This window comes from Schistocerca americana, chromosome 8 (assembly GCF_021461395.2).
Source record: "Schistocerca americana isolate TAMUIC-IGC-003095 chromosome 8, iqSchAmer2.1, whole genome shotgun sequence".
Taxonomy (NCBI): domain Eukaryota; kingdom Metazoa; phylum Arthropoda; class Insecta; order Orthoptera; family Acrididae; genus Schistocerca; species Schistocerca americana.
The window spans coordinates 404,149,952-404,173,833 of record NC_060126.1 but is presented as its reverse complement, the minus strand read 5'-3'; the positions used below and the strand labels follow the sequence as shown (position 1 = coordinate 404,173,833).

Sequence of the window (23,882 nt, the reverse complement as noted above, 5' to 3'; positions counted from 1 at the left end):
CAATCCTTCCCCTCTCACAGAACCAGATCACCTGAAATGTGCTGGTGAGAACTATCCTCTGTTCTCCCAATCCCCTTGACTGAAGCTGCTCTATAGGCATCTCTCCTAATTTACCATGCTAACGTTTTACATCCCAACAGTGTTTTTTCATATGTTCACATTCTGCACTGGTTGACGCAGAAGTAAATCGTAGCCAGCATGCATACAGAAAAAAGGAGGATACGCCTCTTGCTTCTCATCTATCAGTTTTATTTTCTATGAAAAACAGTGGAAAACAACTGAAAGACTAAAATGAAGTAATGCAAGCCACAATTTTAAGTTGAGCAATTACAAAGGATAGCTTAAAGTGTCTTCCAAGATCTGCTCCCAGAAATGTAGATCAGAAATATTCTCAATTACTGAACTGACACATTTCGCAGTTAACCTCCATCACAAGTAGGGAAAAACTTGCCACAGTGTTGGGTTTCTCACAATATGGTTTGTGATGCAAATTTGGAGAGAATATATTTAATAAAAGTTCCTTTGAAATGACAATTCTAGCCCTAAAAGGCTTTACAATAGCACTAACAGTATTAAAGCCAAGTACACACAGAAATCATCTTTGTTATACACCATCAAAAATACTGGGAGGAGGGGGAGGGGGAGAGGGAAAGGGAGAAGGAGGCATACAGAACCAATTGATTTATAGAGAGCAGTAATCGCTCCCCCCCCCCCCCCCCTTTTCTCTCTCTCTCTCTCTCTCTCTCTCTCTCTCTCTCTCTCTCTCTCTCTCTCTCTCACACACACACACACACACACACACACACACACAATTCACAACCACACAGGCAAATATAATCACCACTGAAGATATTAAACTTGTTAAGTCATTGCTCAGAACAGAGAACCTGCACAATTTTTTGAGGTGGTTGTGTACTGCCATAAACAACTAACAATGTTGCAGTGTTTCACAAGTGTATCATTATCTCATTTAGCCACACACTTAAGATTGGACACTTAAGTGGAGTGGTGCAAAAATTAATGCTTCTAGGTAATTTTATAAATTATGAGACTGTACTGGAAATTAAACACCGTCAGTTTGAAATAACAAATGTACTAAAAGATAAATATCACATATATTAAAATTATCTGCACTGTGCAATGAGAAAACAATTGTTTTCAATAGGAAACTAGATAATTAAATTACGTACACTATCAATTACTATAGTGCTGGACCTAAAGCTAATCGTTATTCTCACGGCAACTGACATATAAGATAGTATCCTTTTCCCTGTGCTCAGTGACCATATTTCATTCAACCCAACATTAGTCAAGCAAGAAGCGCAACTGCAATCAGAAGATGACACACTAACATTTTACTGGTCAACGATCAAGACCGACAGAATATTACTGAGTATAAAACTCCATCTGTTTTCTCAGAGAAATTAAGGTGATGTGTAAACTAGGTTCACTTCCATAATGTGAGTTCTAAGAGTACAATAACAAATATTGTAAGAAACAAGTAAATAATATAGCAGACTACAAATCATTATATTTGGTGTCAGAATTTCTCCAAATATTTCCTCTGCTGAAGCATGTCGCAAGCATGCAAATTAAATGACACTAACCAAGAGGAAGGATCAATGCAACTGCTTTGTAAATGCAGTTATTTAAGCTCATTTTGTATGTGTGAAATGTCTGTAAGCTGTACAATTGTTATTTGGGAAGTTCTGAAATGTGGGCTACCAATGGACAAATTACACCTACTGCCATCAATATTTGCACCCACTCCCTAAATGAACTTTAGCTAATAGCTCTTGCCACTGGTATCAGTTTTGTCATAAGTGTTGGTCAGTATGCGTCAAGAATGGCCTCAATGGGCAAAAGAAGACTGCTGAACTCTTCATTTTTTTGTTACACATTGATAACCAATTTTCAGGATATTGTCTACAGAATTTGAAGTCAACAGTCCACATTGTTTGACAACATTCAGGCACCTCAGAGGCAATCACAATGGTATCTTTAGGTTCACAATACTTCAAAATCAGATAAACTTTCTTTGATATCAACAGAGACAAAAGCCGTAGTTCAGAATCTAGTGGTAAATGACTTTTTTGTAACATATCAGCACGCAGAGGAATTGCTGGACCATTTCCACCATTCAGCAAGATCAAATTTAAATGAGGAAACTATCTTGTTTATGAATATTGTACCCCACAACAGGGAAGTGACTAGAAAAACATCTTTAATATTGCTAATAAATCCTCTAAAAATCTGAAAGCAGTCCACCTTGCATATGAATTCCTGAATTCTGTCTCTACTGTGATGGTGCTAGAAAATATTTGTAATGCAAAGCACGTTCACGTATTGAACTTTTTGTGAAAACAACTGACATTTTTATCATGCTTTTCAAACAAGACATACATGTACAAAACTAAGGATATATATGTTTTAATCAAAAAATTGCTGTCTGCAGAATGCAGTGAATGGTGCTTATTACATTCACTCTACAGGATATGTTGAAACCAGAGGCATTCAACTTCAAATTTAATCACTGGGAACAAATTTTAAGAACAACGTCTAGCCTGGCTCAAGTAAACAAAAGATATCTGACAATATTCCAACTAATCAGCTAACATTTGATACAGTTAACTGTTTGAAGTAACTTTAAAACTTTTAAAAGTTCTGCAAGTACTCACTAAACTCTACTGGTGTCGGTCTTTCATGACATTGCAGATGGACAGGGGTGGAGTGAACTGTGAGCCGAAGCCGCTACAGCACTGATCTTGTCTGCATAAGAACTTGTCATAGTGATGAAAGTACAGAGACTTTCCACAGAATTTATGTTTCATGTACAGGGCAATTCTGCCTAGCTGTCACAAGACATCAATAAAATTGTTTCATGATAGCTTCCGAAAATGAGAAACTGTGTGGAAATCATTTTGAAGTAGCTATTGTGTGTGTGTTTCTACAAGTTACATGGCTAATACAATATTGAAAGCAGCGATCAACAGGGTAACAAAGAAATACATGTTACACTCAGTATGCACAATTTAAAAATAATGTAGGATGAATTCTTTTGTGAGTGTTTAAAACTTCTAGCAACAACAGCATGCAAGTTGCAGACAACGAAGCAGGACAAGGGGGCTGTAAATTAACTCTGAAACATAGGTTTTCTAATTGTGAAAATAATGACAAATAATTAATTGGCTGCAAATGCTGTTTGTGATGACGCCTAAAACCACTTGAATTCTTGGGATGCCTAAGGAAGCAGACAATTCTGTTTCATAAAATCTAAAGAATTGCATACAATCGACCAATGTTAACTTTAAACCACAAATTTACACTTTATGGAACTTCTAGGGGCAAACTCTCATCCCATTAGAGGAACTCTGGTACCTTACTAAATATGAAATGATGTGGAACAGTGTTCAAACGATTAACAGTTATGATGAACAGAAATAATGTACATTCAACTGCCTTTTTATTACCAAATAAAGACAGTCTGTAACTGTATTCTTGATCAATTTTAACAGAAACATCTTGTGAGTAGATTACAAGAACTTTGATAACTAGTTTCTGTATGCTGGACTTACAACAATCAATAAATCTTTACCTTCTCTTGTTCTCATGGTAGACAGCAGTGTCCGATGGCTGGTTGTACAACGGCTGGAAAAAAACAATGGTTTCTATCAGTGTAATCTATAGTCATTTTTTTCTCTAACTAATGTATTAAACAGAGTAGTCTGCAGTAATTTTTTTCCTCTATGTAATATACTAAACGGACTATGAAACTTAGTGACTAGGTACAGATTAGTAGTCAACTGAAGCAAAAAAACATACCAGTTCAATTTTTGGACCCAACTTCTCCAGCAAACTGTGGGCTTCTTGAGCTTTTTTCTGAAAGTAAAAGCAAGAGGTAACTAGTGGGTAAAATCAGTTCCACACATCATAAATGATTATTAATCATACTTTTCAAAAGAATGAAAGATCACATAAATTTTGCAAAACCTATTTACAGCTGCATGTTTTACAGGTGCATTACACTGAATATAAACACTGTTATAACACAATTATAGTTTACTGAGTACGTAAAAATGTCATCATTGTACTCAATCTTAACTTTTATGATCCCATAACCAACCAGTCAGCTGACCAGAAAAGAATTTTGATGGTATGGCAATAAATATCAGCAAATGTTAATAAAAGGTAACATGTGACCCCCTCCCCCCAACTACAGCTTCACTCCAAGTCAATAAGATGAAGACTTATCATTTTATCCTTCTTCCAGCTATTAAATATAATAATAAATGATTTACTGTCAACAAACCACCAATACATTTCATTGCTAAGTAGCAAACCATCACCATCTTCACTTCATGCATTCTCCACACTTCCTTTACCAACATCACTGAGTGCCTAAATCAAATCAATGAATGCTAAATGGGTTTCATGCATTAGGCTTTTTTTTCCATTACGATACTCATCACTTCCTCAGTATTCCTTGACTTCTTCTGCCAACTGGCTGAAGCCTTCTTATCTGAAAGGGTTATCTTTCTTCACTCATTCCTTCAAGACGTTCATTCCAGTTTCTCCTATCTTCTTGTATCTTATTGAGCACGTTAAATATATTCAGTTCTTCCCTAATTTCTGAATTGCAAAATCTGTTGGTTCTTGTGCATTACTTTACAGCTCTTAGGAACCTCATTGCTGCTGTTTGTACGCGACTTTCTTGGCATTTATTTATAACCCACACTTCCATAAACAAGTACTGGAACTGCCACTGTCTGATAAAACTTCAATATGTTTCTTGTTTCATTTTATTTTTTTAGATATCTCTTTATTGTTCCATATATATTCCCAAACTTTGCTAATTTCTTCTCTATTTCATTGTCGTAGTCAACTGTGACAAGACAGCCTAAGTAATTAGAACATTTGTCCTGCTCTATTGTTCTTCACAATTTTTGTCTGTACAGAATATGTTCCTTTGATAGTCATCGATTTTGTCTTCTTTTCTGAAATTGACAAATGGGACTGCCACAAAGCTTACCTAATAAATGTATTTCCCTATGTATGTCATCGTCATTATCTGCGAGTGGTGTGGTATCATCAGCACTTAACAGACACTTCAAGCAGGAAGTCCTTCCATTTCGAAATTGCGTAATCTAAATAGATGTTAAAAATTGTGGGCGAAATGCTGCACCCTCGTCTTCTCCTTTGTTTGTGGCTACAGGTTGTGTTAAGAGTGCCATTTGTACCTAAAATTAATTACAACTGTGCATTTGTCAAGACTTTTTAAAATGTTTATTAGGTGTTCTGGATATCCTCTTTTCCTCATAACTCTCCACAGTTCCTTTCTATCAAAATTACTGAAAGTCTACACAAAATCAATGAATGCTAAATAGGTTTCCCTATTATACTATGCTTTTCCATTATTCGTTTTATTATAAAACTGCATCTTTTGTCGAACTGCCTCTCTGAAATCCCATTTGTTCTTTGCCTAATAAACTCTCAGCTATAACCTTTAACCTCATGTTCACTATTCTTACATGAGTTTGTATGCGGTGTCAAGCAAGGTGATTTCTCTCTATTTCTTACAGCTATTGCGGTCTCCTTTTTTCAACAGTGGTATCACATTTACTTGTGACCATGCTTTCTGGACTAACTCCCCTTCTCCATCATATATTAAATAAATGTAGTAGTCTCTTTTGTAGCAGAGTGCCTTCATATTTTAGCAGTTCAGTATTTATGCCATCTATATCAGTAGCTCTTTTGTTTCTTGTGGAATTGAGGGCTTCTCTTAATTCATCCATGAGTAAGTTGACTACACATCCTATTTCAATTTCATCCTATATTCTCTGTGGAGCATGTTTCTTCATTCTACAAGTTCTTGTAGTGTTCTACCCATTTCACTTGTTGGATGTTATTTATTTGAGCAACTTCTTTTCATGTTTGATGTAGCAATTTCATTTTTTATATGCTGTAATTTGCCTTTCAGGCACTTGTAAACCCATCCCAAGATTCTTGACAAGCTGGTTTCACTGCTCGATTTGCTGCATTTTTCTCCTCTGTTGGCTCACTGAGATATTAAAGATAATCATCTTATTTTTTCCTTATAACTTTCTCTAATTCTGGTGTCTAGATTTTTAATACTGTCTTCCCTCTATATTTTTCTTTTTTCCTAAGGCTTCTCCAGCAGTTTGTGTAACTAGAGTTTCTATATTTTTCCATTCCTTCTCTATTTCTTTCACTTCTTTCTTCTCTAGTTCTTGACAAAGTTTCTTCTGGAACAGATCTCATATGCTTTGTTCACGTAGTAGATGTTCTTTGTGGATTTATTCCTTTATCTTTTTTCTGTTAGCTTCTTGTTCTGTTCTTTCTCCATTTCAGGTACATATATATCTATGTGAGATATCACCAAGAAAGTGTCAGAACCTACGACGTGTATCATCCATACACCCTGGTCTCTCTTACTTAGCCTTCTATTTTTTCTTAATGATAGAGTATTCAATAAGATAATTTATTATTTTCCTAATTTCAGTAGGAGAGGTATGTTGAATTTCAATTTTATCAAATTGAATAGGTACTGCCTCTTCCATATACTGCCTTGCATTTTCAAATGAATAGCTGGATCCTATTTTCTCTACAACACTTAAAAATGATTATTAAAAATGTTTTCTACCTCTGACTTCTTGTTAACAAATTTTTCATTGTGTTTGATAGAAATACAGTCTTCCTGAGCTCTCGGTTGCCCTGTTTCCCTTTTAACAATATTTCAAATTGTTTTAATTTTATTATCAGATGTGCTAATCTCAGACATAATCCACATACTTTTGGACTTTTTAATAACTTTTCTTAATACAGTGCAGCAGTTTTTAAAATGTTTCACTGTTTCAGGATCATTACTCCTCCAAGCTATAAGATACATTTCCCTTGTGTGTTTACAAGATATTTTTATCTCTTTATCTTTACATGTTTCTTACAATCAATTCACTGTTTTCTTAGGGAAACTGTTGTCAAATATACTCACAAAGGCATCATGAAATAGGTAAAATTTTAAATTAGCACATGCTCCCTTTTGAATTGTTAAATAGCTAATTGAATGCACTATTTTGGAGAACTGTTTTGCATTACTGAATGGAGTTGTATCATATACTGTAACTAGCTGTGCATCATGATCAGACAGACCATTCTTAACAGAAAACGTTTTTATTTGATTAAATTTATCTTTGTCTATGTGCTGCTTTCCTGTACCACCACCGAGCGGGGTGGCGCAGTGGTTAGACACTGGACTCGCATTCGGGAGGACGACGGTTCAATCCCGCGTCCGGCCATCCTGATTTAGGTTTTCCGTGATTTCCCTAAATCACTCCAGGTAAATGCCGGGATGGTTCCTCTGAAAGGGCACGGCCGACTTCCTTCCTTAATCCGATGAGACCGATGACCACGCTGTCTGGTCTCCTTCCCCAAACCAACCAACCAACCAACCTGTACCACCCAAGTAGGAAAATCAATAACTAATGTCAAATTGAAAGAACCAAGTAATACTTCAAGGTCAAGCTTTCTATTGGACCCTTTCAGAAAATCTACATTGAAATACCCACAAATAATAATTTTCTTTCCTTTGTCCGACAGATAGCACAAACAAGAATCCAAGTTTTTCAAAAACAGTTCAAAATTTCCCAATGGGGACCTATACATGGCCACAATTATAAAAGTGCCATTATTTAGTTTAAGCTCACATGCCCATGCTTCTGTATGTTGCTCTACGCAAACTTTTTTAGTTTCCAGATTTTTCACACTTTGACAGATTTTCATATATACGGCAACTCCTCCTCTCTCCGCAGTGTCTCTACTTACGTGTGCTGAAAGCTTATATCCACCTACGTTTAGCATTTCCATGCCTGTGACTATATGATGTTCAGACAGGCATAGTACATCTATTCCACTCTCAGTTTCTAAATCTTCTAAACAAACAAGAAGCTCAACTACCTTGTTTCTTTTAATCCCCTGATATTCTGATGCAATATATTAACATTATTTTTCACTGTACTTTTTTGTGAATCTTGTGACATACTAACACAATTTTTCACTGTACTGTTACAAAAATCTTGTGATATTTTCACACCTCTAGTACCTGCCTGTCAGAACTTCTCAGTAAGCTTAATTTCAATCAATGTAGGATGAATGGACCCTGGTCTTAGCCTAAAAACGTACTCTCATGAGTTTCAGTGCCCCCCCCCCTCCCCCCTAAAGATTTTGCTATCATCCCAGCCAGTTTACCCTTCCCTTTCCTATTGAGATGCAGGCCACGTCTTGTGAAGTCCCACCTGCCAATACCATCAACAGGAACCAAACCTATGCCTGACAAAGTAGCTGCCTGAAGCAGCTGATCTAGCTTCATACTGACCCTCCTGACAGAGCTGTTCAATTGGGGCTGATCATACCACATGAAAGCAGGAACCAAGCCAACATTTGTGTGGTTCATTGCAGATGCTATTTTTACCAGGTCACACTCAATATTGTAGCCCTGATCCCTATCAATACTGTTTCCCACTCAATCCACAACCACAACATGACCCTGCTTTGTAAAACCCTGGCACAATGATCCTACATCCTCCATCACTTGGCTACGACGTGCACTGGGCTTGAAAATACTTGTGACCTGGTACCTGTCACCTAATTTTTCCTGCAAGATCTGGCGCACACCTCTTCCATGGCTACTACCTAACAACAGAACTTTCCTCCTACTTTCTACTTTTTTTGCAACAGTTGGTTTCCTAGTGAAAGTCTGTTGAGTACTGACTAGGGCAACCAACTCTCCCATATTATACGGGTTCTCCCGTATTTTAGCACTTTTTTTTCCCCTCCCATCTCCCTTACTGTCCACCTATTTCTCCCGTATATTTCGTTTAGTGATCACTGTTATAACCTGTGAGGTACTATCGATAATTTAAATTCTTTCATCGAGATATCTTGAAAACTTTTCTTGCAATAATCGATACTATTCTCGATTACTGTTCGTGTCAGCAATCGAAACAGATGAATGTTAGTGCCAAATGTTTCAATTTGTGCTAACTTCTTGGTTTTTCCGTAATACCTGCTGTGAAGTATTCCTGTATACAGTATTTTCATTTGCTTTTTAAGTGAATGGGTTTTCATTACTCTCGCCATAAAAATGAAGATGTGAAAATTCCATGAAGCAAGAAGATGAAGTACTTGTGTGTTTACTTGAAGATATGGGAGGAACAATATTCGAGGTTAAAGCGCATGGCCAACAACATAAATTGAGCTTACTATGTGCTACGTAAGCGTGACTTTAGCATCGCTTATGGCGGTGAAGCTGACTGCAGCCAACATTCTTCTACAAAACTACATAATCGGAACAAAAGAGACGTAAAGGTGAATTCAAATTTATTTAAATATTTTGGCAACACCAGCAAGGACATGAAAAATGTTGCAGGTGGGCTAGCGACAATTTTTCATACAGTAAAGCATAATATCATAATATCTCCTTCCCCTCTCCTTCCCTCTTTCCTGATGAAGCAACAGTTTGTTGCGAAAGCTTGAATTTTGTGTGTATGTTTGTGTTTGTTTGTGTGTCTGTCGACCTGCCAGCACTTTCATTTGGTAAGTCACATCATCTTTGTTTTTAGATATATAAAGCATAATATCAGCTACAGAAGTATGGATTGTGCAAATAAATTATCAAAGAATATTTTTCATGACTCTAATTTGGCCAATATGATGTCATGTGGTCAAACTAAGGCAGAAGCAACTATGAAAAACGTTTTGGCACTGAGAACTATTCAAAGTTTCACTGGTGTCTTAAAAGATCCAGCTAAATTAAGTAACTTTTTTTCTATTGCAACTGATGCTTCGAACCACTAAAACAGAGAGATGTTTCCTATTGTTGTAAGATATTTTGATCCTGAAAACAGATTAAAAATTAGACTTCTGGACTTCGTTGAACAGGCTAATGAGACAGCTAATACTGTTAACAGTCTGATCAATTCTTCCTTGAGTTTACATAATTTAGATGTAAACAACATGACTGCATTCTGTGCTGATAATGTAAATGTTAATTATGGGAAGCACAAATCTGTATTTCAACTGCTTAGAGAAAACAACAAGTATTTGGTGAAAGAAAATTGCTCAAATCATTTGCTACATAATGCGACAAAACATGCTTGTGATGCTTTAGAGGTAAACACTGAAATGTTTGTTATGAAAATTAATGGCCACTTCTCTGCATCTGCAAAGAGAAGAGAAGAGTTGCAAACATTCTTCAATTTTGTTGATGCTGAGTGGCTAAAAATTGTTCGTCATGTTGGCTTTCATTAACATCTGCTGTGGACAGACTAATCAAGAAAAATTAAGAGTTATTTCAAGAGCATGGATGACTAAACAAAAATATTAACAAAGTTTTTTTGTGAAGAAGATCCAGAAAAGGAATGTGTTACTGAGGCATATCTAAATTTCCTTTCCAACATAGGTGCTTTACTCGTCCAGTCTGGAAAAATCCTTCAAATTTCTACACCATGGAGTGCTATGAAGTGATGAAAAATGTGTGTAATAAGATTCAGCAAAGGATTAAAGACAGTTTTTTTGGTACTACCACTGAACAATTATTGAACAGTTTAAGTCCATCCATGGAAAAATGTGTCAGAGATGATTTTATTCACTTCTACCATTGCTTAAATAATTACGTAACAAAACATTCTGATGTATCGAAAGTAAACCCAGTTAACTGTCTTTTACCATTAAAGTTGAAAACTGAACTTTCTTTCAGAGAGTTACTAGCCATAGTTAAAGAATTTGCTCTTGATTTTGTAAATGAGGATTCTCTGTGTGAGGAGTTTTCTACTGTAAAAAGTGCTGTCAGTATGGTGAAAACAGGAACAACAGCAGAAAGTTGGGTAAAAATTATTAAAGATTTAAAATTCGAACAAATTGATGTCCCAAACCTTAGTAAAATCACAGGCTTTGTATTAAGCATTCCAGGACCAAATGCTCACACAGAAAGAGGTTTTTGTCTAATGAACAATAAGTGGACAGATCAAAGAAACAGCTGCAGCTTAGAACTTATTAAGGCAGAGCTTATGATTGAAATAAATTTTGATTATAATTGCAAAGAGTTTTATAAATTTGCTCAGGAAGATAAATAACTGCAGAGTTGTGCTGCTTCTGTAAATGAGTATTTGTAAATGTGTTACATTTTATTGTGATTATTTCTGAGCATTTTATGTCATGGAAAAAATAAATTGTTTTGTTAAAATTCCTTTTTGATTCCACAGACTAAAAAATGAGTGGATCCTTGTAGGTGTGAAACATAACAGAAAACACAACAAACATGCTTAGAACACATCTGTGTAACACATATTTCAGTACACTTTTAATATATTGAATTTACTCCACAAATGAGTCTTATTAATTTCATTGTGCTCTTAAAAACCTGCTCTCAGCTTGAAGAGCTACCCCAAAATATTATATATGAGTAAAAGTAAGCAAAGTACGTCTTACTTTTTATGTTTACATCCCCATTGTCATCCAGTTCAAGGAAACGAGTAATTGTGTAGCTGAAATTCACTATGACTAAATCTCCCTTATAATCATGGTCAGATTCTGGTCATCTCCCTTAAACCTGTGATCAAAAGTTGGTCACCCTCGTGGTCTCTTCCTTAGTTGACTGAGGTAGCAAGACAAATCTATGGCTTGTGCCAATGATGAAACTGTCAGATACTCTTTCTGTGGCCCCTGTTCCTTGCCAACACTTCCCACCTGTCTTCATCCTTCTCCCTCCTTAACCTCATCAGTTTCTCCCTAGCACTAGCCAGTTCAGCCTGAAGGGCTCTAAATCTTCCCTTCCTCCCGAAAAGAATAGATTGCTACTCACCATGAAGTGGAGATGTTGAGTTGCAGACAGATACAACTAAATGACTTCTACACAAATAAGCTTCTGGCCAAAAGGCCTTCTGAATTAGACAACATATAAACACACAGTCTGGCCTCAGCAGACAGTGGTCACGAGTGTTCGAGCTGCAGTGTGTGTGTGTGTGTGTGTGTGTGTGTGTGTGTGTAAAGAAGGCCTTTCTTGTCTAGCAGTTTTTTTGTTGTGCCTGTCTGCGACTCAATATCTCCACTATATGACAAATAGCAATCTATAGGAGTGGGACAATCTGGACCAACAGTGCATTGATGAATTTGTGGATAGCATGCCACAACGAATGCATGTCTGAATACAGTCATGTATACAGGCATGCATCAATGGAAGACGACGTGCTACTGGGTATTAGAGGTACCGGTGTGTACAGCAATCTTGACCACCATCTCTGAAGGTCTTGCTGTATGGTGGTACAACATGCAGCGTGCGGTTTTCATGAGGAATGAAAAGGGCAGAAATGATGTTTATGTTGATCTCTATTCCAGTTTTCTGTACAGGTTCCGCAACTCTCAGAACCGAGGTGTTGCAAAACTTTTTTTGATGTGTGTATAAAAAAAAATCTACACAGTAATAGAGTATCTCAATTATCCCAAGATCAACAATGTAGGAAGAGATGAATTGCTACTTACCGTAAAAAAGACACATTAAGTTGCAGACAATTGAAAAACACTTACGTGAAGCTTTTGGCCACAGCCTTCATCAGTAAAAGAGATACACACACCACTCATACACATCTCACGCACCCAAGAGCACCAAGTCCAGTGTCTCAGACCAAGTCCATTTTGTGTGTGTGTGTGTGTGTGTGTGTGTGTGTGTGTCTTTTATTGATGAAAGCTGTGTCCAAAAGCTCTATGTAAGTGTCTTTTAATTGTGCCTGTCTGCAACAAAATGTGCCTTCTTTACAGGAAGTAGCAATCTGTATTTTCCTATATTGTTGATATTCCTCCTACATGGAATTTCCATTACCTCAAGATCAAGATGTACATAGGGCTGTCACCTCATCTCCATACAGGCTAGTTACCATTCCCTGTCAGATGCACCTGTTGAAATCTCATTATCTTTCACATATCACTGTGAGAGAGACTATGTGGAAGTATACAATCTAATAACTTTTTCTTTGTAGATATACCTATGTCATTAAAACCTATAGCATCAGTGCTCATGGAAATACTTGCTACTGTTGTTAAGGGTTTAAGCACCACAGTGAGGATTCTAGGGATAAAACTAGTTGCACATCTTATGGAATATCACAGTGTATTTTGTCTAAGAATGCTGTATGTTTGTACACAATCCGATTACAAATATCTGTATACCCCTACCTGATGTATAATTTTTATTTATTTAATTTATTTACTTAGTTATCCTCAGCTGACTAGGGCCATCAGACCCTCCCATACAGGGGACCAAGATTCACATTTACACTACCTTTTTTACTTCGTAGTTGCCTAAGAAATAACCATTTTAATATGACAAACAGTATTAAAATGATTTGAGTGTCTACAGGGACAACATGAGAAATAACAATGACTATGAACTAATAAAGCTAATATTGGCAATATTTCTATTACTGCTGCTGGCAGTAGTGATAATAATAACAACAATAATAATAATAACAACAACAATAATAAAAATAATTAGTAAGTGACAAAATGTTTTCTGATACACAGATTTCTAAGAAAAGGAGATTTAAGGAGACTTCACCAGCTAAGAATACTGGGAAATGATAAAAATATAGATGGAGAAAAGGATGTACAAGGATAATGACTTCGTAGTACCCATTACTGCTGCTTTAGCAGATATATCATTAACAGTCTTCTGATGCTGGAGATATGATATAATACAATGACGGAGGTTATTCAAGTTGTGTTCCTACTGCTGAGAATGACTGAGAAAGTGAGTTGATCACCACAATTATAATGAACACAATATTATGGAGAAGACAGACTGCTACTCACCCTATAGAGGAGACAACTGCTATGCATTTGAGCTTTCAGCCACAAGGCTTCCTTCTAAAGTAGGAAACAGACACCAAGTATAACTCTCACTAACATAACCACTGTCTCTGGCACAACTTACACACACATGACCACGTCTCTGGCGGCTGAGGCTCCAGCAACCAAACACAGTGATCATGTGTGTGTGTGTGTGTGTGAGTGCACTTGTGTGAATAATTGAGTGTGTGTGTTTTCTACTTTAGATGACTGTCTTGTGACCAAAAGCTCAAATGTATAGCAGGCTCTTTGTTGTGCCTGTCTGCACCTCAAGGTTTCCTCCATACAGTGGTAACAACCTATGCTTTCCATAATACTGTTATTATTCCATCCTGGGTTATCCATTGTTTGATACAATGCACATAGCTACTCATAACCAAATCCAGGTGCCGTGAACTTTCCTGAGAAATATTCTACAGGATAAAATTGCTGTAATCAGTAATTGGAAGTGTGAGTGTTTGTACAAGTTTCTTTTTGAGAGAAGAGACAATTAGCTGTCATGAGACATAATATAAAAGGAGGTAGAGACTATTGTGTTGCCAGTAGAGAAGGCATATAGCAAAATGGGTCAGTCAGCAGCAGAGTTGTTACTTTGAATGTGGATTAGTCGTTAAATGTCACCTGAATAGCAAATCCAACAGGGACATTTTAGTCCTTCTAAAGCTGACCAAGTTAACTGTTGGTGATGTCACTGTGAAGTGGAAATGTGAAGGAACAACTACAGCTAAACCAAGACTGAGCTGACCTCATAAATGGAAGGACAAGGACCCTGAGCATTGTAGAGGGTGGTTGCAAGAAATTGCTTGAAATGTATGAAAGGAATCAGTCGTGAGTTCCAAAGTGCTACCAGCAGTCCAGGTAGCACAGTAACTGTGCATAGGCAGATAAAAAGAATGGGGTGCAATGACTGAGCAGCTGTTCACAGGCCACACCTTTCTACAATCAAGACTATGCAAAGCTTGAGGGTGAGTAAAAAGTGATGACACTGGACAGTGGTGACTGGAAATGAGGGATTTGGGGTGATAAATCATGCTGTACCATGTGGCAATCCCATAAAAGGATCAGAGTTTGCAAACACCAGGACGAGGTTACTTGCCATCACACGGTAGTGCCAATAATGAAGTATGGAGGAGGTGGTGTTAAGGTACGAGGGTGCTTTTCATGGTTAGGGTGAGATCCCCTTATTGCGTTTCAGAAAATGCTAAATGTGAAAGGATATGAACACGCTTTACAGTATTGTGTACTAAATACAGTACAGGAACAGTGTGGAGACAATGATTATGTTAGGATGACATTGTACCCAGTCATAAAGCAGCAACTGTGAGGCAAGGCTTTGTGGACATTCCTATAATGGACTGGCCTGTCCACAGTCCTAAACCCAAAGGAACACCTTTAGGATCAGTTAGAATGTAAAATTTGCTCCAGACTCCAGTGTCCAACATCAGTAACTATTCTGATTTTGGCTCTTGATGAAGAATTGCCATTCCTCCACAGACATTCAGACACTTCACTGAAAATGTCCCCAACAGAGTTCAAACCATCATAAAGATGAAGAACAGAAACACCCCTGGGGCTCTTGATCAGATAATGTACATGTACACTGACAATACATGTATACTAACAATCACCTCAAATTTCATACACTGTATCATAAAGTTTAAAATTAAGTCACAGCATAAATAAAATACTCATTAACATACATTCTAAAACACTCCTAAAACTATGTTCTCATCACATAAAAAATTTAAAATTGTAGACACTGTTGTACGTCACTCAGTTACTTTACTCAAAAAGGTGATCGTCAAACAAATGATAATCTTTTTTTTAATTTTTTTACACTTTATATACTTACTCTATTCTCCGCGTAGATTTTTTGTGCCGGGCTCTGGTGTTTTGGCAGAGCAATTTCTTCCTCCTCCTTTTTAATGGCAGGTTTACTTGCAGCCTCCTCAAGTTCTTGCTGAAATGACAAGCAGGGATCAACTGAGATTACAAAGTAAATATACTGACAAGCTAGTTACAAGAATACTGTCTGTGTTGCTTACTAATTTACAGAAAACAATGCAAGAGACAATAAATTCTACAACTTCCCAGAAAGATAAGTATAGGATTTGTGATTTCTGAATCTCTTCATGTTTCTACAGGAAGTTACTTTCATCAGTACACTGACACATGATTTTCATTTATTAAGCATTCCTGCAGAAAGGAAATATGAAATATATTTCATTAAATCTGAATCATTTCAAGAGTGTTTCTGCTACATATGTATGGACGACAACAAAAGCTACAGTATAATTTTTATAAGCCCAACTACACGGCGCGTAAAACACAAATAAGAGTGTCTGTAAGAAATTGTTTTCCATCATCAAATTTCTCTCTGATGTTATTTTTACTGGTAAACAATCAAAATTCAGTCTCCCTCTTTACTTATGCTACAAGGAGAAAAGAAAACACAGGGGGTTAGGGCTCAACATTCAGTATGCAACAGTGAGCTTTCTTGTTAATGAAAACCAGGAGCAGAAAACAAACTTCACATCAAAGTTATGATGTCAACAGCACTAATTTTTCATCCAAAACACAATGTTGACACTGTGTTTTTAAAAGAAGAAGAAGAAGAAGAATTTCCATGAGAAACAGGTTCTGAAGCTACAACACATGAACTGACCAACACTAACAACTTTTCCAACGGGTTGTACGCACTTCAGTAATCTGGAGTAACTAGCCTAGGCAACATCGCATTAATGCCTTACGCATGTAAGATACAATCTTTCTTTTAAAATTTCTTATTTCCTTTCACACACAATAATAGAGATTTGCTTGCACATTTATGAAGGAATTTAAATTAGCAAATAAATGGACAATTTAATAGCATAACAGAGAAATCAGCAGAATGTAATAGCTGCTTTCTGTGTGTGTGTGTGTGTGTGTGTGTGTGTGTGTGTGTGTGTGTGGCGGGGGGAGGGGGGGGGGGGGGGGTTGGTTGATTTGGAGGAGAGGACCAAACAGTGAGGTCATCGGTTCCATCAGATTAGGGAAGGAAACTGGCCATGCTCTGTCAGTAGAACAGTGGAACCATCCCTGCATTTGCCTGAAGTGATTTAGGAAAATCACGGAAAACCTAAATAAGGATGGCCGGACACGAATTTGAACTATCGTCCTCCCAAATGCGAATCCAGTGTGCTAACCACTGCGTCATCTCACTGAGGGTACATGCATATGCTTAATTGTGCATGCCCTGTACCTAATGATGACCAAGTGCTTCTGCTATTCACCGAGTGGTCCTTTACTCCCTAATTATTTACATTTCACAACTTTTCCTCTATATATGTTTTAGGTATATGTTTCAAAAGCCATAGGTTGGTTTGAACACTGCATTGCTTCACTAGGTGCTCCAAACTTCGGACTGGTTTTCTCATCGAGTTCTAGGGGGATCTACAATATTACAGGGACTCAATACTGCAATGTGGCATGGCATTTTACCCACACATACAAATCATTGCCAGAGATGAATGGAGCATTTAATTTTACAAAAAATTTCCAGGGCTGGTTAAAAACTGATGCCCAGACATTTGGACTTGTAATTTGTCACTTAATCGCTAAGCCACACACTATACATGGTATGTTTTGTGTAATAAAAATTTCAATAAATATCAATTGCTTCCTGTATTACAGTCTTCCATACTCTTGGGGCATCTCACTAGCGGAAACGGCTATTTGGAGATGCACATAAAATAGGTTTGAGCCAGATAAAGAGTTAATAGATATCACAAAAAATTGCTTTCCTTTAAAAAGTTCAAAGCCCAGCCCATTGCTTTTTTAAATATCTATCTCTCTCACATAATATAAATTAAATAACTGATGCAACTAAATTTAACATAAGGGAAAAATAAAGTAGGGGCTCTCATTTAAATCTAAGCTGGAGTTCTGAGGGCACGGATATGGATTTTTATCATTTTGAGATGGTTATCATTTTGAAATGTCACCAGCTTTATCTAACTGTTTGGAAAATCGAAATTCTGAAGTTACCAGCTATAAAAGCAGGAACAAAGGTTATGCACAACACATATACAAACAAGACTGCAGTCATAAGAGTCAAAGGAAATGAAATTGAATATATGTGTTAGGAAACCTTTTCTGGAAGTGAGTGTTCACAGTGTAGGCTTATAAAGAAGTGAAATGTGATTGATACATAGTACAGAATAAAAAGAGAAATCTAATGCTGTTAGGCTATCTGAGCATGATTCACAGCCAGATCCAAACTTCCATATGTTTTCAACCATTGGGTCTGGGCATGAACAATGCTCGGAAAGCCTAACGGCTTGGGCGAGATGCAATCTCAAATAGCCTAACATTAATCCGAACACTCGCAATAAGTGGAAAATCTGTGTTCAAGTCCCTGTCTGGTATTGTCGTCATCCAACTATACAGCTGACGGTTGTCCATATTCGCAATTGCAAATACATTTCGTGTATTTCATGACATGCAACATACTTCTCAACAACATATTCACTTCAATATCGTAACTAAAGAAAAGGTGCAGAATTAAGGAGCGAAGACATTTACAGCGCAACCTGACTAAAACAAACGATAGGTTTGATAGAACACATGATAAGGTATCAAGGAACAGACGAGTTGGTAATGAACAGAAGAATGGAGGATGAAATTGCACAGGGAGACCAGAATTTGTCTAGAGTACACTGGTTCAAGTGGATCTAGGTTGCAGTGGTTATGCAGAGATTAAGATACTTGCACAGAATAGACTGACATTAAGAGCTGTTATCAAAACAGTCTTCATATTGATGACCACAACAGCAAGATGCAGAAAACCATTTTGTACACTCTATGGGTGGATTGTTGTCATTTGATAATTGCCTATAGAGCATTAAATCGGTTAGCAACAAATAAATATTGTTGTAGACAGTACTTGTGCACAGAAAATCTCCTTTACTGATTGTATTTGAAGCAGTTCCTTACAGTGATCATAAATTAAAACAGGAATACTTAAACACTTACCTGTTTCTTCTTGAGTTTATGGATCTGAGTTTCCGCCTTTGCAATCTCACGATCCACTTTCCCAATCTGTTGCAAGAGCTCATCTTTTGTAGAACGAAAAGTGGTCTCCTCCTGTAAAGAATCCGATGGCAGAGTCGGTGAGATTGCCTCCACCTGTGGGGTGTAAGCTTGCGGCTGCTGCTCCTGGAACAGAGGATTTATCTATATTATTTTGCATCATGAGATCAGCACCTAATATCCCAAAAATCGCATCCACAGAGAAAATTTGGTCGTATTCTGGACACAACAGCATTGCTCTCCAGAAAACTGATAATTTCATTTTTCGTGAAGAACATGTAACAATCTTGTTAGTTATTAACACCACGGTGCACGCAGCTTTCTATCAAACGCGGTAACTTAATGGCGATCCCCAATTCTTCTTTCAAGGCCGCTACTGCAGGTTAAGTCCGTTAATTAGGTTTTTGAGTATGTTTCTATAAATTTCAAGTATTACATATGATAAAACAATCAAGAATAATTAAACTTGATAGGAAATTTCGCGGTGTAGGAGTTCTTTAGAAAAAAGTGCAGAAGACTGCATAACAACAAACATCACTAATGTTTAAAAACAGTGCGCTTCGTTAACGCTACATATCTGCCGCATCAAAAATTTACACCCATAGTCGTAAAAAAGTAGTCCTGACATAAGATTCTCAGACATCTTCAGTTTCCCCCTGCTTTCATTCTTATAGCTTTCTGTATCTATTTTTTTTTTTTTTTTAAGGTATAATTCATTTGATGTCTGGTAACCGGTTTCGGTCATTACAAGCATATTCAGACCAAGGGTCCACATGATGAGGAGCCTGTGTTCAAAGCTGATATGTGATACCAACTGGTATCTGCCGCAAATTTGTGACAGATGCCAGTTGTCACACAGCAGCTCCGGTCACTGGCTCCTCTCGTCATCTGGAGCCGTCGTATCACTACATTTACATGCGACACATCTAGCGAAAGGTGAAAACCGAATTTCAGAAACCGTTTTCCATTGTCGTGTTTGCATATTAAGGTTATTAAGGTTTTTAAGGTTTTTAAGGTTTTGCTAGCTCAGTTAAATATGACGGTTGTTACAGTTTACGATTTGGACAGAAATCGCTATTTCTCTTCAGTTAAATGAGGTGTAAACAGCTTCGGTCTAATATTTATTTCTACTCATCCTTCGCTGCTCAAAAAGCCGCTCCGTCCATATCTGCTGAAATTTTTTTAAGAAGACAAAATCTGACACCCCAACCGCGTTTCAGAACCGACTGCATTTACATGGGAGCAAAAATCGATTGCGAAACTGGAAAACCGGCAACAAGAAATGGATTTTCAGAATCGATTTTGAAATGTTTCCATGACCACCCAGAAGCGGTATTGGGAAATCGATTTACGAAATCAGGTTCTGGGAGCCCAATGTAAACGGGATGCGTGAATATGGTCGTAACGACCGAAAACAATTATCAACATCTGATGTTACACAAAATTTACGATATTGATTGTTCTTTTAATTAAGATACTGACTGCGTGCGACTTGTGTGTGCGGTACTGTAAGCGATATGATTCTAAACAGTTCTGGGAAAACTTCAACAGGCCCGCGTGACTTCTATTATAAATTTCAATAATAAGTTATTTAGCTGAAATGACGAAATCATATAAATCGCCTTACATGGTAGTAGGGTAGCAACAATTCGGCATTTTCCAATGGTCCCTCAGCAAAAACAAATGGTAAAAGTTTTATATATGATTATCGGACTTCCTGCATCAGTACCTACAAACGGCGTGTTTTAAGAGACCTTTAATCCTCTGTTAACACTTATACTGCATATTTTTGTAATGTAGGTACTTGGAGATGAAAAAGCGTGCACAGGATAGAATAGCATGGACAGCTGCATCAAGCCAGTCTCTGGACTGAAGACCACAACAACAACATTTTTGTAATACGCGTGTGTGAATACGAAAAAATTACCGAATGCGGAGTGTTAGCTTCAAAACACAAATGAAGGTGGCGGCTGTTCAATTTGATTCTGTCAACCAATCACAACACGACCTTCATGGCGACGTGCACACGAATTACACTATAACAAGAATGGCCAACGCTATGGCTTCATGAATTATTATTTTGATACCTCAAACATCGGCTTTTTTCGGGGATGTGGCTAGCCGGTATGTAAGAGCAAGGATTAAACTGCTGCGAGTGAAGCACTGACATTTCTATTCTTGGTTATGAGAAATATGCGACTTTTTTTCGTGATTTGCATATCGCGATTTCCGAAGGTTTAACATTTACATTCTTCGTTGTCAGAAGTATTGCCTGCTTTTGTTTCCGAAAAGATCGCGATTTTCAAGAGTGTGGTTAGATTCTTTCGGGCTTTTTTCGGAACTTATCGCGCTTTACGAGGTTGTGATACGACTGCGGACCAGGATCAAAGTTTTAATTGGCACAAAAAACCTGGTTATCATAATAGTACGAACTTTAGCTTAGCCTGGGACCATCTTAGGTTGGAAGGCAAGAGTTTGGTTGTAAATTGGACAAGCCAACGAATGTGAAAGCAGAAAATCTGGTTGTAGTGATGAACTGATCTGCAGTTTGCGCAAAGGAGTGAAATTAATAATCTTGCTTGTAATAAATATTCGCCTATGTTTGTATCGATTATGTCGCGATTTCGTATGGTGTGGAGGGGCTGCGACCCTCTAGCACAGCTGGTCTTTACTAATAATTGTCAACACATCACACGCAAATGAGGACAACAAGATAACAAAAGTTAAAAAGCACTAAATAGTTGTGACAAGCGGCAAAACAAATGGAAATCGCTACGTATTCGGCTGCTGCATAGATTGCAGCAACTGAATACGTAGCGATTTCCGGGGGTGTTTAGGAGAGGACATGTTAAATTTCTACGCGTGAAACGAAATTCAACATTTGTTTTGCCGATTGTCACAACTATTTAGCTCTTTTTAACTTTTGTTATCTTGTCCTCATTTGCGTGTGATGTGTTGACAATTATTAGTAAAGACCAGATTATATGCATTTGCATGTTGCATATGCAGTTACATATTTGGCTCCTTTTCACTGGTTATTGCACATTTTTACTAATAACTAGTGACGATGCATATTTTCGCTCGTGTTTACAGCATTTTAAAAATTTAGACGGGCAGTCTCTAGCTCGATCTAATTTAGATGTCTTACAGATTTACCGCGACGTAGAAATGCGCCAAATCGCTAACCGAGAGGCCACTGCCTAGCAAAATTATTACAGAAGAGGAACAGGAACAGGTAGACAGACAATCTGCGCCCGCGCCCCCGGTTAGGGGAAGGTCGGGTAGTATCGGACGGTTAATCTTTTCTCAAATTTTGAATACATTAATGGCTTGGTATGAAAACAATAACCACCATAATGTACTGTCTTAAGGCATAAAACAACCATCCTAGCATTTTCTCTTAGGGAGAAGAATTACTATTATCTATTGGTTTCTAAAATTTATTTGAATGTTAACTAAGGAGAAAGTTTGGAGGGTTGTATCGGACAGGATGTAAATTACAGAAAATAAGCAAATATTTCTCACAAAATACTTGTTTATTGGTATTAATACATGGCAAGTGGTAAATGTTTATTAAATTGAGTGATTTTAATAATTTTAGGTTCACAAACAGTCACTAAATCATGAAATAATAATAAATCTGCCATTTTAAACACTTAACAATTAATTTCACTACATCTTGAACACGACTTTTATTTTCTATTCAAGAAACAGCCGTCGCATTATTAGTACAGAGCGCTGCTTTCAAGGTCTGCGCAGTTTTCGTGGGCCCATCCGTTACACAGTCGACACTGGATCCAGCCCTCTTCAAAAAGTTTCGTCACAAATAATACAGTGGGTCACCCCATCACTTCTAGTGTTTTCATCGTCAAATTTTTGTTTTTTCTTAGCATTTTCGTTGGATTTTTCCATTTCTGTTGTAGAACTATCCTTCCTTTTACACCATCCAATTTCTCTATTGGTCAAAAGTTTGGTTCTAGCTAGGCCTACAGGCTTTTTTGAGGTTTGTTCTTTTCTTCTTTCAATTTAAGTTTTTCTTCCGTAAGTTTTCACTAAGCTTCAGCAGCTTTTTTTCTCTTCTTGTTCTACTTTCTTTACTTTCAGTTTTTTTGAGATGAGGTCAAAATTTCACTCTTCTCTCCACGATTCTGCATTGATACAAATCTATTAGAAGAATGACAGGGGAGAGGGGAAATTACCTCTAAAATTTGTTAAGACAGAGAAGTCTTAGAGGACTCAATTGTTGGATCATGATTAGAGGACTCTGGTAATGCTTACGAGGAGCCAGGACTCTGGTAATGGTGGGCAGGCGAGGGGGCTGGTGAAGACAGGCCTACGGCAGATGGTGGGCCTGGTGAAGACATGGCAGCAGATGGAGAGCCTGGTCAAGACATGGCAGCAGACGAGGAGCATAGTTAAGACATGACAGAAGATGGGTGCAGTAATGACATTGCAGAGGAGCAGCCAGATCCAGAACTGGTGGATGAGGTACCAGTTCATTCCTTGTTCTTGTTTAGTGAAGGAGCGTAATCCAAGTCAGTGAAAATATTTCGCTTCAGGGGAGAAATGCCTGTGCATTCAAAGCCAGACTTTGCCAACTCCACCCTGCAAATCCTTGAGAAAGCTGAGCTAACTAAACCTGCTATGTCCTTCAAGGTTATCTTAATGTTAGGATATTGTCGTACCCAGTATGATCATGCCTCATGATAAGCATTTTTGAAAGGTTTCATAATAGTTCTGTCCAGTGGCTGTAGTTCGTGGGAAGTGTGTGGAGGTAGGCTTAATATGTGACTGTGGTGTTTCTTTGAAAACATTAATGACGTCCAAGTCCTTGTGGCTTGAGTGACCATACATGATTAGTAATGCAGGGGTTTTCTCAGTTCGATTTACTCGTTCTA

General features: G+C 37.5%; 1 protein-coding gene across 1 annotated transcript in view; it reads right to left on the bottom strand.

Annotated features, from left to right (window-relative positions):
* LOC124545193 (nuclear receptor corepressor 1-like) overlaps positions 1–23,882 on the bottom strand; it is a 266,373-nt gene that overhangs the window by 198,237 nt on the left and 44,254 nt on the right. Inside the window, exons 4-7 of the mRNA XM_047124058.1 lie at positions 18,928–19,110; positions 15,767–15,874; positions 3,823–3,879; positions 3,596–3,648 (exon numbers count right to left, since the gene is read on the bottom strand). Of these exons, the coding sequence (XP_046980014.1) occupies positions 3,596–3,648; positions 3,823–3,879; positions 15,767–15,874; positions 18,928–19,110 (401 nt within the window). The remainder of the gene's footprint in view (positions 1–3,595; positions 3,649–3,822; positions 3,880–15,766; positions 15,875–18,927; positions 19,111–23,882) is intronic.